We start from the raw sequence: 17,325 nt of genomic DNA, 5'->3' as shown, positions 1-17,325 counted from the left end.
CCCTAGATGTTAAAAAAACAAACACAAAATTAGGAATATCCTTTAAGTTGAGGGTTTTTTTTTTTTGATTTTTTTTTTTTTAATGTGGACCATTTTTAGAATCTTTATTGAATTTGTTACAATATTGCTTCTGTTTTATGTTTTGGCCTTTCGGCCCCAAAGCATGTGGGACCCCAGCTCCCCAACCAGGGATCAAACCCGCGCCCCCCGCATTGAAAGGCAAAGTCCCAACCACCAGGAATTCCCTAAATACAGTTTTTATTTGGAAATATAGGCAATTATTTTTTTCAGCAGCCATGCCATCACAAATTACATTATATCTTTGTCATGTGGTACCACTCACTAGCTGGGATTTACTGCCTAAAAGTAAACTGTAAATTTAGAAGTGTATCAGGTAATGAATGTAGAATTCCAAGCACTGGCTACTTTACTTTGGACAGCGGGTGTGTGTACCTGAGGCTTAAGTATATGTTAAAAGTATTATTCAAAGGAGTCTTTCTTGAGAAGGGGTGATTTTTAAGTGAAAAAACAATTTTTGTTTTAATATCTAAGATCTCTATCAGTTTTGTAAGTTTTGATTTCAGTGAATTTACATTTCTTCTATTTGGCTGTAGGTTGGGGGATTTTTTTTTTTTTTTTTTTTTTGGCCATGCCACATGACAAGTGTATAGGATCTTAGTTCCCAGACCAGGGATCAAACCAGTGCCCCCTGCAGTGGAAGCATGGAGTCTTAACCACTGAACTGCCAGGGAAGCCTGGTGGGGGAAGGGGGAGATGTTTTTGAGTTCAGACATTTTTGTAGTCTTCTTGTTGGACTCAGACTAATATAGCATTTTTTTTCCCCATTCTAAGACCTAGTAGTTATTTCCCTTAGATTTATTTCTGATATAAACACACTGGAGTTCCGATTTTTGTTTCAGATCTCATTGTACTTATTAAATAGACTCAGAAGTTATGACTATTATTATTACTAAATTCCGGTGTCACATTGGAAGGTTCAAAATCCTGCATTCTAGTTTTACACTGAGTAAACTCAGTGTCTCCATTTAGAGTTTTTTTTTCAGATGAAGACAGCATTTAAAGGTAAAGTGACTTAGAGTCTCATGGCAATTAGAGATGGCTAGAACTATACCTCAGGCCTATAACCTATAAGAGTTTAGAACTCTTTCATTATAGATCCTTGTCCTAATCTTTACTGTAAAAGCTTTAACTTGCATATATTTGACGGATGAAATTAAGAGTGTTCTAGAAATCAATAGACAGTTGAATCCTTTGAAGTTTTCCCCTTAGGTTAAATAATCAAGGTTGGCTGGTTAGAAGGTCTCAAGAGAAGATTATGATAAAATTCCCTTTGTTGCTCAGTATTAAGTATGACTTCTTTTTTTTTTAAAGAAAACAGCAAGAAATGTCCAAGTTAGTTAAGTTCTGTAACGTGAAACACTCCTTTATCCTCTAATAAATGATGAATAAAAATTCCCATAGTGAACAGTGCCTGCAGAATTCTTAGGTGAGGTGAGGTTCATTTATTTAGAAGGTGAATTCAGTGAAAAGAGATGGTGTTTTGAGTCTTTCTGTTGAAAACAGCTCTGTGTATTAATTCCTTTAAGAGAGCGGGAACGGGAGAGACACAGGCACCGGGACAGCCGAAGATCACCATCTCTGGAAAGGTCCTACAAAAAAGAGTATAAGAGATCTGGAAGGTAAGCAAGGAGTTGACACTGGTAGAAGTCATAGGATTATCTCCTGGAATTCAGATTTTGTGCTTGTGCAAAGTATCAGCCAGGTCTTAGGAATAGCCTGAGAGTCTGTCCAAAGAGCCCTGTGAAAAGTTAAAGTAGCCAATTACTTAGAAACCTTTACTTTCAAGATGTATTGAGAATGAACAAGGAAAGTCTTGATACATTTCCAAAAGTTAGAAATTACATGGGCCACTTTCTGACCTCAATTGCTATAAAACTATACATTAATAATTCAAGGTTTTTTTTAAAAAACCTTGAAAATTCATAATTATGCTCTTAAATTTACTTGTTTCAGAAAAAAAGAGCAAAACTGCAGTCACACCTTATTTGGAAAAATGACATTGCGATTGCTGCAAATCAAAACTTGCAGGATGTAACCAATTCTATATCGATAAGTAAAATTCATGTCTTATGTAATGGTAATTAAGAACAGTACTCTAGGATCTGACAGATTTGGGGTCAATTATTAGTTTTCCCAACTTTGTTATGGAGCAAAGTAATCTAACTTTTTTTAAGCCTCCGTGGCTTTGTCTAAAATAAGGACAGTTATACTTGCCTTATTGAGTGGTGAGGGGTCATTGAGATAATACACGTAAAACACTTAGAACTGGGCCCAGTAGTGCCAAATAAATGGTAACTATATATATAATTATTATCTGATCACTTGACTCTAGAAATTGGTAGAGTATAAGAAAAGCAGAAAAAGGGATTTAAAGATAAAAGAAATTAATGAAATAGAAAATAGAACTGAAGTACTATAATAATATTTGTAAATAAATGCAACATTTCTTTGAAAGGCCATACAATTTAAAAAGTGGCAAATCAAGAAAAGAAAAACATATATGCCATTAAGTATAAGAAAGAATGTATTATTATAGGAATGAAGGAGGTTTAAAAATTATTGTATGTTGGTATAAGTACAGATATTTTATTTGAGAGATTTAAAAACTTGGATGTGATGGGTTGTTTTCTATGAAAACAAAAATTACAAACCTTACACAAGAAGCAGAAAATTTTAATAGGCTGATAACCATGGAAAAAAGTTGAAAAAGGTGAATTTGTGACACTTTCAAAAAAGTTTTAAACTATTTTAGAACACTGATGAAGATGGAAGGAAAGCTCAGCTCATGCTGTGATACCAGGAAAATCCAAATGGCAAAACCTAATCAATGAAAAGAAACCACAAAACAATCTCTTATGAATAGGGATATGAAAATACTGATTAGTGTATTAGCAAGTTGTTTTCAGTTGTGTGTTAAAATAATAGAGAGATTATTCCAAGACTGCATGGGAAGATAGGTTAGTATTAGGAGATCTGTAACTGTAATCCTTTGTGTCAGAATCTGTAGGGTTATCTCAGTACCTGCCTATTAGATATTTAAAATAAAGTCACATCCATTTATGAGTAGAAACTGGTAAACCTCGAGTATAAGCAGACTTCTTTAACATGATGGAGAACATTATCTCGTGACGAACATGATTGATACCATCTCAGAAGAGCCAAATTCAATGTTGAAACCTTATAGACCTTCCCATACACATTAGAAAAAAAGACAAGGGGGCCCAATTGCCTACCACTGTCACCTGATGCATAGCTAAATCAACAAGCAAACGAAAAACACTGCATCCTTGTGTGTCCCAGGTATTGTACTGGTGTGGAGATATAGTCATTAACAAGAGTCCCCACTTTTCAGGAATAAGAAAGTTAAGTACTGTGAGAAGTGCTTTCGGTAGAGCAAATTACATGTTGCTCTGGGAACACAGTAGTCGATAACTCAGTTTAGGGTAGTCACAGAGAAATTGACATTTTACTGATACCTAGAGTATGAGTAGGAATGCATGAGGGAAGGGGGATGGTAGGGGAAGAGAGAGAGCAGGTGCGAAGGTTGCAGTATGGAGAAATGGTCTCAGAGGATCAAGCCTGGAGGTTGGGAAATGAGTTTAGAAGGCTTTTGTTAGTAATCCACAGAAGAAATGATTGTGCCTAGACCGGCACAGTGACAGTGGCGATAGGGAAAGGTAGAGGTAATTGAGAGATCGATGAGGGAGGCGGGAGGACTTGATAACTGATCGTGAGGAAGAGGCGGCAGCAGTCATCACTGAGGTCTGGTGTTCCCCTTTGAGGGCTGGGAACACTAAGAAACAGGTAAAGGAAGAGTTCAGTTCGGGGCAAGTGGGATTTGAGAATCTGTGAGACAACCAGATGGAATTGTGTGGTAGTTATTTGGACACAGAGGTTCAAGGTTCAGAAAAGAGATCCTCGCTGGAAATACTAAATGCCATGGATTAGATGAGGTCAACTAGGAAGAGTTTGTTCAGTGAGAAAGGGCCTGAGGAGGAGGAGAAGAAGGAGGGGATGAGGATAGGAAAAAAGTCAAGATACTGTGTTGGTGGAAATCATTGAGGACCCATCTGAGGTTGATGGTTTTTAATGTGGAGTGCTAGAAATCTCTTCGGTCTACTGGTTTCTTCCCCACGCGCAGTAGCTTGTGGAGAAGGCAGAGACTTGGATTCTGTGAGTCTAACTAATGCAGTAGATGAGAAAATAAAAATTACAGATGTAAATCCTGTAAAGGAGGGAGAGTTATCATAGTTTGTAATATAGCATATTGTTAAAAAACAGTTTCGAGTTTGGATCTTGAAATTTGAAATTCCTGAGACACCTACCTAAAAAAGATGTTTTGCTCCTGTTTTGAAATGTCCCTCTCAAAGTGTTAAAAAAAAAAGAAAGAAAGAAAGAAAGAAAAAAAGAATACTAATTGTTGTTCACAATAGACAACCCTGACCATCCATTATTCAAGATACCTGCCTAAGGGGATGTGGTGACGACGTCTTCTGCCTGTGTTTCTTGATGATAATAATAAACATTTGGTGGGCTTTTTAGTACATGTCAAAATGTCTGTATCGGGGCTTCCCTGGTGGCGCAGTGGTTGAGAATCTGCCTGCTAATGCAGGGGACACGGGTTCGAGCCCTGGTCTGGGAAGATCCCACATGCCGCGGAGCGACTAGGCCCGTGAGCCACAATTACTGAGCCTGCGCGTCTAGAGCCTGTGCTCCGCAACAAAAAAGGCCGCGATAGTGAGAGGCCCGCGCACCGCGATGAAGAGTGGCCCCCGCTCACCGCAACTAGAGAAAGCCCTCGCACAGAAACGAAGACCCAACACAGCCATAAGTAAATAAATAAAATAAAAATACGTTTAAAAAAAAAAAAATGTCTGTATCAAACAACCATATTAACATTTAACTACCACTTATTAGCTGTGTGATAGTGGGCGAGTGATATAATTTCCAATTGTTTCCTCTCTAGGGGATGTTTGTATCTGCCTCAGGATTCTTGTAAGGACTAAGTGTGTCAGGGTGCTTACAAGAGTGTCAGGCTCTCAGGAAGCACCACAAACGAATAAACAAACAAACAAACAAAACCACACCACTGGGAGCCAAGATTTGCCATTATTAGCTAATGATATTATCAGGAAAATTCAAGAGAATTAGCTAAGAAACATGAGAATTAACTCACTGAAGTTGACAGCTATAAAATAAACATGCTATAATTAATAACCTTCCTAAATACTAGGAATACCTACTTGGAAAATATAACAGGGAAAAAAATGTAGATTGACTACAGAAAATTTAAATTAATAAAAATTAAATATCTTATTAAACTTAAAACATATATAGATCAATGGGAAGAAAACTGTAAGTGTAGTAGATGACAAAGAAGATGATGTAAATGAATGGAGGGCATGCCATATTCCTGTAGTGGAAGTGGAAGACAGGGTTATAAAATACCAGTTTTCTTCCAAAAAAATCTGTAGTTTTTAGCGGCATTGGTGGTATAGTGGTGAGTATAGCTGCCTTCCAAAAAATCTATAATTTTAATGTAAGTTCGGTTGAAGTACCAGTTTTAGTAATCTAAAATTCTTCTTTGGAATAGAAGTGAGTATAATGAAGAAAAATAATAATGCACAATTTGGTATGGATATAGATAGATGAATGAAACAAATATTGAACAACATTCAAGTATATATAAAATTTTACATCTATCATGAAGCTGTTCTTTCAAATCAGAGGAGAAACTGACGTGGGAACAATTAGCAAGCCATGTGGAAGAAAAATTGAATTCAGATTTCTGCCTTAGGTCTTGAACAGATACAGTAAAAAAATTTAATGTTAAAAGTAACTGAAGAAAAGATAAAATATTTATTTAACCTTGGGATGGGAAAGGATTATAAGCGTAACACTAAGACTGGAAACAGAAACAAAAAAATCTCTAGATTTGGCCATATAAAAATTGTATGTAGCCGTAAGCAGAATTATGAGGAAAACAAAAAACTGACAAAGGTTACATTACATATGACAGCAGACAGGTGATTATTTTAATAAAAAACTCTTTCAATAAATAAAAAAGACTATAATCCTAACTTTAAAAATATTGGCATGGCATATTGACTCAGATGTTCAGAAAAGAAGTGAATGTGAAACGTGTCATTTCAGTAGTGACGAATTAAATGAGATATTCTTTTCATAAGAATGGAAAAGATTAAAAACAATCGTGTTGACAAGATGTGTAGAAACGGGAAATCACATATGGTTTTGATGGTAATCTAAACTGGTACTGCCTATCTGTAGAGAAGCCTTAAAAAAAGTACACACTCTTTGTGTGAAATAATCTGACAAGTCCTGCAGAGAACCCAAGTGTGTTTACAGTAGCATTGTTTACAATGGCAAAAAAAAAAAATAGTAACAACCTAAGTGACTGATCAGATTTGTCAAATTATGGTATATACATATAAAAGAATAATATGAACTTATTAAAAGTGGTTCAGATATAGATATATTGAAATAGAATGATGTTCCTGATTTACTACTGAGTTGCGGAGAGCAGGCTATAGAGTTCCTTTTTTGTTAAAACTTGTATGTTTACATATCTATATCTTTTAACACATTTGTGAAATATAGTGTTTATCTCTGAGTGGTGTTACAGGTGATTTTTGTCTTGTTTTTGTTAATGCGTTATTATTTTTCTACAGTGAACATATATACATTTTACTTCACAGTACATTTTTTTTTTCTGGTAACAAACCTAGTGATGTACATTGTAATATTTGGAAGTTATATCAATAAGTAATCAATATATATAACCCTTCTAATCACTCACCCTTTTCCCCCTGATGTATACACACTCACACTTACCTGTCATAAAATCAGGAGTGAATGGTAGAGTTGATGGAAAAAGTTAATTTGTGACTTTGACCCAGGTGTAAACTTTCTTGGATAATAGTGACTCTTATTATCAGGCTGCCAGTGCAACACTAATAAAGCAGTTACTCTCCGGGGCTGGATTCTCAAGGCCTTTATGGTTCCACCTAAATTTCTTGGGCTTGATTTAAAATCTATAAGTTTTTCCCTCCAAGCACATCCATAGGCTGGGCCTTTGCAAATTTCATACCCTAGAGATTCAAGGAGATAGAATTGCTTTTTTCCTTTCTAATTGAGTTAGTATTTGTGGGGATTCGAATTAGGCAAAGTGGTGGTTCATTAAGCAGTAATACCCAGTGTGCGCTTCCAGAGAGATGCTTAGGGATAGTATAACTGGTTCACTCTTGGATTATGGTCCTCAGGCTAAATTTATGGCCAAGTTGAGATGATGTTTTCTGAAGATTTTTTTCTTTTTTCTTGGCAAAGCAGGATGTAAAGGATTCAAAACTAGTATGCTCAATGCTGAGATTGTCTATATGTGGAGATTTCCAAATATTTCCCAGATATCTTTCTCTTCTAGGAGTTATGGTTTGCCGGGTGCTTCTGAACCTTCTGGATGCACACCAGAATTACCTGGGGAGATTATTAAAAATACAGATTCTTGGGCCCCACCCCCGGAGACTGTGAATCAGTAAGTAGATCTGGGGTAGGGCCTGGGAATTTGTATTTTTAAACAAATAACTTCAGGTGATTCTGATGTCACCAGACTGGTGTCAGGGGGGGTCACTGGTTTAATAAAAATGAATATGGTGGTTTGCCATGACGTTTTTCTTTTAGGTGAAAAATGAACTAAAGAGGTGAAATAGAACCGTTTTACAATGGATGAACATTTTTAATAATTAGCCTCCTTTGCCCCCTTTTGAAGTCGCTCCCCAAGTAGGGAGAAGAAGAGAGCTCGTTGGGAGGAAGAAAAAGACAGATGGAGTGACAACCAGAGCTCCGGCAAAGAGAAGAATTATAGCTCAGTCAAGGAAAAAGAGCCGGAGGAGGCGCTGCCTGACAGAAATGAGGAGGAGGAGGAAGAGCTCCTTAAGCCTGTGTGGATCCGATGCACCCACTCAGAAAGCTACTACTCCAGTGACCCCATGGATCAGGTGGTAGGTCTGAAGTAGGAGAGGAGCTGTGGACCAGAGCTTCTCAGCCTCGGTACTATGGGCATCTTGGGCCGGAGAATTCCGTGTGGCGGGGCCCGCCCTGTGTATTGTCAGATGCTGAGCAGCATCTCTGGGCTCTATGCACTGGAGGCCAGTAGCACCCTCTCCTCGTTGTGATAACCAAAGCTGTCCTCTGATGTTGCCACATGTCCCCTGGGGGTGACAGAATACCCCTCCCCCCGGTTGAGAACCACTACTGCTGTAGACAAAAGCTGCTTTACAAACGCAAGAGTGCAGCAGGTTAATGAAAGGATCTCTGCATTCTGCATTTTTTTATGACACTGCTAGTCTTAATACTGGTGGTTTTGTAAGCTCTCACTCATAGCTGCTTTATGCCTTTTGTGATCTATAGCCGTGTGTGTGTGTGTGTGTGTGTGTGTGTGTGTGTGTGTGTGTTTTCCCCTCAAAATGAGAAACAAGGGAGAATTGAGTTTGTCTCTTACAAGTCTGTCCTTGACAAGTTTCCCGAGCACATTGCTGGTTTTGTGGAGTGGCAGGTGTCGTTACCTTTGGTGGGCTCTCGAGAGACTCAGCACACGTGCTGTGCGAGATGGGGCTCCTGGGGCTCGGCAGCCACACCTCATTGAAGTGGGGACCCCACGACCTCCATATGCTCACTTCTTTTCTTTCTTCCATCTCCATTTTATTTTCTGTCACTCTCCTTTCTTTTTTCTCTTTCTCTCTCCCAATAGATGTCATGCCTCTCTCCCATTAATTTAGGTGTATTTGCCATGGGATGGACATACAGTAATGTTCATTGATTAAATGAATGAGTGAAGGAATGGATATCTACAGATTTAGGACAGAAGAGCTTGGAGATGTTAGGTTTAGTGCATGGGGTAGGTAAGAGATCATAGCGTTGTTTGGAATTTTGTAAACATAGCTTTGACTTGGACTGGGCCCTTATCTATGGGGAACTAGAGAGGAGACTCCCTTGCCTTTGAAAAAAGGGTTTGAGAAATCTCTCCTGGTGGCATGATATTTTACTTGATAAAGTAAAGCAGGGTTTTAAGTCATAGTTCACGTGATACAGGGAGGAAGAAGCTCACATACCGAGCACTGTTTGGTGCCGAAACTTTACTCCATGAATCTCAGATTATCTCATTTAATCCTTAAAACATCCCTGGAAAGAAGGCATCTGTTACTTCAGAATGTTGCTGTAAATAAGAATACTTGACTAACCGTGACTTAAACTTGCTGGGTTTATTTTTCTCAACAAGCTGTCTGGAGGGCGGTGGTGGCCGGTGAGCATTTAGTGGATCAGCGATGGCAGGGTCCTAGGTTGGCATCGCTGTCTTCTGGAGGGTCCACCACGGTTGCAGGATGCCTGCAGCAGCTCCAGGCATTGTGTCCTTACACACCTCTGTCCAGACACAGATGCAGAGGGCAGTGTTGGGTGGAGCCTAGGGCGCCTGGGGATCTTTTCTTCCATCCCTTTGCCCAGAACTGCGTCGTGTGTCCTCCCCATGGATTCGTTTTCCATCTCTTCTGTAACCAGTTTCCACAGACTTCACGGCTTAAAACAATACACATTTATTACCTCACAGTTCTGCAGGTCAGAAGTCAAACTTGGGTCTCACTGGCTAAATTGAGGTACCAGCAGGGTTTCATTCCTTTCTGGAGAGAGCCTGTTTTCTTGCCCATTCAGGTTGTTGGCAGAGTTCAGTTCCTTGTGGCTGTAGGATGGAGGTCCTTGTTTCCTTGCTGGCTGGCAGGTAAGGGCTGTTTCCAGCCTCTAGAGGCCATGCGCGTTCCTTGGCCCATGGACCCCTTCCTTCATCTTCAAAGCCAGCAGCGAGCGGGTCGAGTCCCTCTTGTGCTTTGAATATCTCCTGCCTCTTCTTCCATTGCATCTCTGACTCCTGTTGGGAGAGGTTCTCCGCTTTTAAAGGCTCATATTAGGTTGGACCCACCCACATTATCCCATCTCAAATTCTGTAGCCTTAATCACATCTGCAAAGTCCTTTCTGCCATGTAAGGTAATGTGTTCATTTTCCAGGGATTAGGACAGAGGCATTTTAGGGGTAGGGGGACTGTGGCTCAGCCTGCCTTCTGAGATCATGAGTTTTCTGCCCCAAATCTGAAGGGAATCGTGGTTCTGTAAGCAGGGAGGAAAAGCAGAATGGCTGCCATGGGTATTATTATTCTTGAAATAACAAAGTTGAAGGCACTGAGGTTCAGAGCATTTAAACAGGCAGAGCTATATTTTTCCCCCTCACCTTTTTGTGGGTGTATTAAAACTCCAGTGTAGAAGGAAGGCTGATAAACCAGAAGCCCAACATTGGCCTTTGTGTTTGCGCAACGTTGGGGCAGAGTGGTGGTAAGAATGTCAGAGCTATCCCAGCATCACCAGTGTCAGTAATGAGGTGGGGCTGAGGAAGAGCAGTTACCCCCTTTTGGGATAACTGCAGATTTTATGATTTAATATTCATTTTATGTCTGAAAGGTACATTTTGAAAATTACTAAGTCAAAGAGTATGGACATTTAAAGTGATTTTCAACCTGGGAGGAGAGTGGGGAAAAGTGGAAAACTTCCTCTAGGAATGCATTGCAGAACCTTGTGTTTGTGGAGTGTGTGTGTGTCCCTGTGTTTATGGGGTGCATGTGTTTGTGGCGGTCATTGGATTAATGTGGGATATAGACTATCAGTGACTTTCAGTAGGGGAGGGGTATATGCTCCCTAGCAGAGTGTCAGGTGTCATGAATTCTCAGGGGTTTATGATTTTTTGTTGTTGTTGTTATATCAAGAGAGCACAGATAAACTTTTCTAATGTTTCTGAATGTTGGCAATGTGCATTTTCCTGAGGACTTTGTCAGCCATAAATGTGTGTGTGATTCAGAGCATCATTGCCAGCACTGGGCATTTTGTTTTTAAATGTTTATTAAATCGAGGGTTGAAAAATGACACCTTGCTGTTACAAATCTTTGGTTACTGGTGAGCTCTTATTGTCTCTTTGGTATGACTATTATTAATATAGTTCCTAATATTGATCCTTTATTTTTCAAAGGGAGATTCTACGGTAGTTGGAACAAGTAGGCTCCGCGACTTATATGACAAATTTGAGGAAGAGTTGGGGAGCAGGCAAGAGAAGGCCAAAGCTGCTAGACCCCCATGGGAGCCTCCCAAGACGAAGCTAGATGAAGACTTAGGTGAGTCAGAAGGTACTAGACCGAGATCCTGTGCTCTTTCATTATTGCTTAATCCTGAACTTTTGGGATGTGTCCTTGAGAGTCCCAGATTGAAATTTCCTCTCGCCCATTTGATTCTCCTTAATTACAGTCAGCAGATACATAGCAATGAAACTTTCTTCTTTCTGATCTTATTTTTCCTTAGTTACATGCAGTAGAATACATAAGAGATCTCATTTGCAAGGTGTGCTGACAGTTGTGTCTCCTGTAGAATCGTCTTGTCTTAATCAGAAAGGACCATAGTCCAGCCTCCCATCAAAAGCAGAGCCTGTTCCCGTGCCTCGTGCCTCTGATGGGCAGGCATTCCCTGTGGCCCTCCCCACTGCCAGGGTGCTCCTGGTGTGATGAGGAAACTCCAGCTATAGCCCAGCTCTGTTTGAAGGTTTCTCTCTATTCACAAAGTTTCCATAACTTTCTTATATGGTGATGGTTTTTTCATGTGTGTATTCTGAGATTCCAAGTACATGCTGAGATCTTTGAGGATAGAAACTGCTTTTCACCACTTGGTGTCCTTAGTCGCTAACAGAACGCTGTTCGCAGACAAGACATTCAGCATGCCTTTTCCTGCGTGTTCTCTGGCTCTCATCTGCCTACCTTCGTTATGTCTCCCTCGCTGAGAGGCAGTGTCCATGGTGGGGAAAAGCACTGACTGAACCAGCTGGCCTGGGTTTGAATCCTTGCTCCACTACTTGAAAAGTGTGATTTCGGGCAAGTGATTTAATCTCTCTTTGCCTTACTTTTCTCATCTGTAAAAGAGGGATGACAGCATCCATCTCACACAGTACACTCGAAAATACAACCATGTAAGGGTTCCTTATTACTATGCTGTACTACGTTAATCTCTTGTAGGATTAATCGAAGTTCTAGGTCTTTTTTTTTTTAAGTGTGGTAAAATACTTACAACATGTACATAAGACACATAAGATGTACCATTTAACCATTTTTGAATGTACGGCTCAGTAATGTTAAGTACATTCACATTGTTGTGCAAACAACCTCCAGAACTCTTTTCATCTTGCTAAACTGACACTCTATCCACATTAAAGAACAACTCCCCAATCCTCCCTCCCCCAGCCCCTGGCAGCCACCATTCTACTTTCTGTCTCTATGAATTTGACTACTCTAGGTACCTCGTATAAGTAGAATCACACCATATTTGTCTTTTTGTGGCAGGCTTGTTTCATTAGCATAATTCTTGGTCTGTTTTTATCCAGTCATTTCCAAGGACTAAAATCTTCTGTTGCTACCATCGAGAGAAAAACATTTACAATCTTCAGTCTGACGTTCAGAGCCTGGCATTCATGACATTTGAGCCCCTCACTTCCAGGTTTTTTCTGTGAGGCCTTTGCTCCAGCCAGAGTCCACCCATGCTCTTGCCTCTGTGCTTTCTCCTGCAGCGCCCCATCTGTGTTCCTTTCCGCCTCATTAGCCTAACCCCACCCCCACTCTGTGCCTGGGTCGCGTGTACCCCTTCTAGGAAATCCTCAGTGACCTTTCTGGACCAATGTGGATTCACTGCACCTTTCTGAATGTGACACTTCGTACTGCTACAGTGGTTTGCATCTTCTCTGGCATTGTTCATCAAGTCTTTGCAAAAATATTTGATTCTTTGCTTCCCCCACTAGACTGTGACTTAGGATTATGGACTCTTATTATTTTTCATGGGGTTGCTTAGCAGAGTTCTAGTATGGAGTAGGCACTAGAATATTTGCTGGAAGATAAACAGCTCTCCTTATATTTAGAGGTTTGGGTTATTAGAAAGTAAGTCTCCAGGTAGAACCAGCTTGCAGATTGCTTCAGCTTCTCTCCATGTTTTCCCCTCACCACTATAGAGAGTTCCAGTGAATCCGAATGTGAGTCCGATGAGGACAGCACCTGTTCTAGCAGCTCAGACTCTGAAGTCTTCGATGTCATTGCAGAAATCAAACGCAAAAAGGCCCATCCTGACCGACTTCACGATGAACTTTGGTACAATGACCCAGGCCAGGTGCGCAGGCTTTTATGTTCTTGCTGTGAAGGTTGCGGACGCACACATCACATTTATGACTCCAGGCTCAGAAGATGCATGTTAGCTGGTACTGAAACTGAATTTTACTCAGGGTTGGGTGTCATGCTTCACAGCTTATTTCTTTTCAGCTTCTGAGTTCAGCTCCAAAGCATAAGCACCAGAGCAAGTGTTCCTTGAATCATGTTTGATGATGTTTGTAAATCCTGTGTTGGGGAGCAGGGTGATGGTGCTGCCTCATTAAACTTGCAGTAAATGGAAGGAGACGAGTGGTGGGATGAGGGAGAGAGCACTTGTAGTTCTTTCTAAAAGCAGTTCATCTGGAAGTTATCTTGCAGCCATACAGTAAACAGTGTCCCAAGTCCTGTAAGACTCCATATTTCCTAGTTGGTAGTAGTCACAATGTCTTATAACTTCTCTTCCTTGTTAATAAGCATGTTTGAGCTAATTACATCATGGCTGGACATAATCATTTTTATTTTTGCTTACTATTTTATTATAAACTAATACATAATACAAAATATTAATAGTACCTATAAAAGATTTGTATTTTACAAATATACAGTACATACAAAAATAGTATCTTTAATGCATATGAAGTTATCAAGCATAATAAAACATATCCCTATAAAAAGATAATTTAAAATTTATGTTTTATAAATAAATTCATACCATTCTATATTATTTTGAATGCTCTTCTCCTGGTTCTTATTAGATGACAGCTATCTAAATTTTTTTTTCATGATAGAATTAATATAGTTGGAATGCCTGACAGAAGTGTACTTTCTCTGAGAACTGCCCTCTTGAGAATTGAGCAGAAATGTTTGCAAATTGTCATTGCATTTTGAAATCTTACTTTGATATATTAATCATGTATGTGATCTCTTTAAACAGCTTTAGTGAGTTATAATTCACATACCATACAATTCACACAATTAAAATGTACAATTCAGTGTTTTTATGTATATTCACAGGATTGTGCAACCATCATCACAATCTAATTTTAGAGCATTTTTGTGTCCCCTAAGAGGACTCCTGTGTCCATCAGTCACTCCCCTTACCCTGTATGTGGTCATATCAAGAAGCCTATTCCTTGGTTTCTGTGGGTTCTTATTCCTGTCAGAGATTTACCAGGGCCTTCTGTACAGTCTCAACATTGTGTTTACTGTATGGTTTTGCATCCTCTGTACAGTTGAGCCTTATAAAGGGCTGATCTGCATTGGGGCCCAGACCCTGGTAAAAGGCAGGAATGTATGATGTCTATCTCACTTCTCCTTGAGTGAGCACTAAGTGATTTTTCCACATTTTTCATCACAACAAGTTGTGCCCAGCATTACGAATGTGTTGTGACTTTTGAGGGAATTCCATCACATCTCTGTTTGCCAGCTTTTACTTTGGATAGTATCTTAATGTGATTTTTTGTTTGTTTGTTTTAGGTAGCCACGTTATTCCTCTGCTTACCACCTGGAGCTTTAGATTTCCCAAAAGGATAAAGAAAGTTACAGTTTTTTACTTTAATATTTCTTTTCAAAGTTTAATGAGATATTTTCATTGGGCACGAGTTACAAATCCCTGGAAATCGAAAGAAATATGTGTGTGTATATAGAATATATATGTCTCATAATATGTCATATTTATAAATTATATATTTTAATTAATACAAAGAAAGTGAGAAATGGAACTCCATTTCTCCATACTCTAAACTGATGCTCTCATCTCCTTTTTGATTCCATATTAACCATTTATATTGAATAAACTCATGAAATTGGCTTTTAAGGCCCTTTAAGATTTTGACCTCAATTCTGCGTTTTTGGTTTTCTCACTCACACGTATGGTCCATTCCATTTAGATGGGTCTCATGTCCCTGGAGCATAACATAGGATTTCTTCCTTCTCTCTTTTCTCTCATGTTGGTGCCTCGTGTAGAATAGCCACCTTCTTTTCCCGTCCTGTTCAACCCTTCACATTTTGGTTTCTTGAAGCCTGGACATTTTTCCTTTTTCTTCAAAATTATTAAGCATTTCATATGTATGTTATTTCTCCCATGTGGTATAAGTATTCCTGGTGCTCACTTCAGCAGTGCATACGCTAAAATTAGAATAAGTATTCCTTGACTGTGTGGACCCTTAGCTATGTATCACCCTCCTTCTCCCCTTTCTACCCAGGAGGCATTCAGGATTATTCACTTATTGAATCATGTGGGTGGAGCTCATGGCAGTAAAATGAATTCAGGTGAACAAACATATACAGACTCACCTGATTAGTGTTGAAAGTTTTTCTGGTTCAGGTAGGCATTTTCTTCCCTCTGCTTCAGATACCTTTAGGTCTGTCTTTGAAAACATTTAATCTGCAGGTCACCTTCAAAGCATTCTACGTGTTCCTTCAGAATATAAAATAGGCTTTTCTTTTGTGAAAGAGTCATTTTTCCTGAAATAAAAAACAGGGGGAACATACTGGAAAGTGATAGGAGAAGATGGGGGCAAACAGGGCGCTGACATTGATATTTTCTGCTTGGCTGCACAAATAAGTCGGGAATCCAGCGTCGTCATACCATTTCCCTTTATCAGACAATAGAGACAGTTTGCAGCTTTATTGGTTTTGGAACATCCGTTTAATCTTCTAACCGTGACAGCCTCTTCAGAGCTTCGGTACTCATGACATTAAAACCCACACAGTTTCCGAGACATCATCGTGCATGGAGTGGATTTTCCCCCAGTAAAAACGAATTACATTCTGTTTCTGACAGATGAATGATGGCCCACTCTGCAAATGCAGCGCAAAAGCGAGACGCACGGGAATCAGGCACAGCATTTATCCCGGAGAAGAGGTAACTGGTTCAGGTTATTATATTTGTCAGCACTGAGAAGCCAGAAGTAGACAGATGCTGTTGCTATTCCTTTCCCCGTAAATGAAGTAATACCGTGGAAATAGTCTTCTCATGTTCCCTAATAGTCTCTGTTACTGATAATTGGAGAAGAAACGTACTTGGGTTTTGGAGGTGGCGTGGGAATGTTATCAAGGAAACTTTGGAAGGTTCATTATTTAAAATAGGCAAAGTGAATTTGAGTTGCTTTTTTATTATTTTAAGTATCCTAAAACGGTACATATTGTAATCTTTTTTCATGTTTTTGTTATAAATGGTTGTGAATCTCCCTGGAGAAATGATCTTACTGAGGTGCTGTAAGGCACATGTCCTCTTTCCTTGGGGACATGAGTGTACACCGTTGTGTTTGGTAGTCTTTGTCTGTTGTCCCCACTCAGCTGGGAGTGGCACATGGACTTGTTTTACCTGTGTCACACCCCAGTCCCTGGGTTGTCAAGAACACGCCAAGTGTGTTTGCCTGATGAGTTGAATACTTTTACATCACAGAGTTATATATAACTACTCCTGTTCAGTTATTTTCCTTCGTCTTTTCCCCATTATCTTTTATCTTTACAAACTATTCTCATTAATCCCAGGATTGTCACTTTATGATTCAGCACATTATGTTTAAACATAGTTTATGTAAATCCTTAATTTCTATGTAAAACTTGTTTGAGGCCATAACAGTAATCAGACTAAAGACTATGAGCCGATGGCGGATACTTTGAACTACTTGCCTCCCTTTGACCTCATTTGTCTCTGGGAGTCGGCCAGTGTAGTGAGGGCCTGTGGGACAAGATCTGCGCTCTGTGAGTGTCCATGCGTGTGCTTCAGGCCGGGGTCTCTGCAGGCAGGGCTGCAGTGGAGACATTTCACAGGAACCAGGCAGGAAGAGTGTGGGCTTGGGACTGAGCAGAGGCGGAAGTCCACCTGTGATGGGCCTTTCAAGCCGGGCCTGTCGGAATTATCTTGCATGGGGCTGGAGTGGCTGTCATACCTGCGTCTCCCTCGTCCCGAGCAAGCTGCCCTAGGAAGGGCACGACTTTGGCGGGGGGAGGGGCTCTGTACTGGAGGCTGACCTGGAAGGAGCCGCCAGCGGCAGGCTGTGTGCTGACT

At 39.9% G+C, this 17,325-nt stretch overlaps 1 protein-coding gene across 9 annotated transcripts in view; it reads left to right on the top strand.

The window, feature by feature from the left end:
* DROSHA (drosha ribonuclease III) overlaps positions 1–17,325 on the top strand; it is a 121,122-nt gene that overhangs the window by 7,241 nt on the left and 96,556 nt on the right. For 7 of the 9 annotated variants that reach the window (XM_036847162.1, XM_036847167.1, XM_036847168.1 and 4 more), the window contains 6 exons: positions 1,608–1,700; positions 7,520–7,630; positions 7,865–8,096; positions 11,162–11,303; positions 13,175–13,329; positions 16,093–16,173. In XM_036847162.1, the coding sequence (XP_036703057.1) occupies positions 1,608–1,700; positions 7,520–7,630; positions 7,865–8,096; positions 11,162–11,303; positions 13,175–13,329; positions 16,093–16,173 (814 nt within the window). The remainder of the gene's footprint in view (positions 1–1,607; positions 1,701–7,519; positions 7,631–7,864; positions 8,097–11,161; positions 11,304–13,174; positions 13,330–16,092; positions 16,174–17,325) is intronic. The other 2 variants (XM_036847169.1, XM_036847170.1) reach the window with 2 other exon arrangements.

Source organism: Balaenoptera musculus, chromosome 3, assembly GCF_009873245.2.
Source record: "Balaenoptera musculus isolate JJ_BM4_2016_0621 chromosome 3, mBalMus1.pri.v3, whole genome shotgun sequence".
NCBI classification, from domain to species: Eukaryota; Metazoa; Chordata; class Mammalia; order Artiodactyla; family Balaenopteridae; genus Balaenoptera; species Balaenoptera musculus.
The sequence above is the reverse complement of the archived record's forward strand: the minus strand, read 5'-3'. Positions and strand labels throughout refer to the sequence as shown.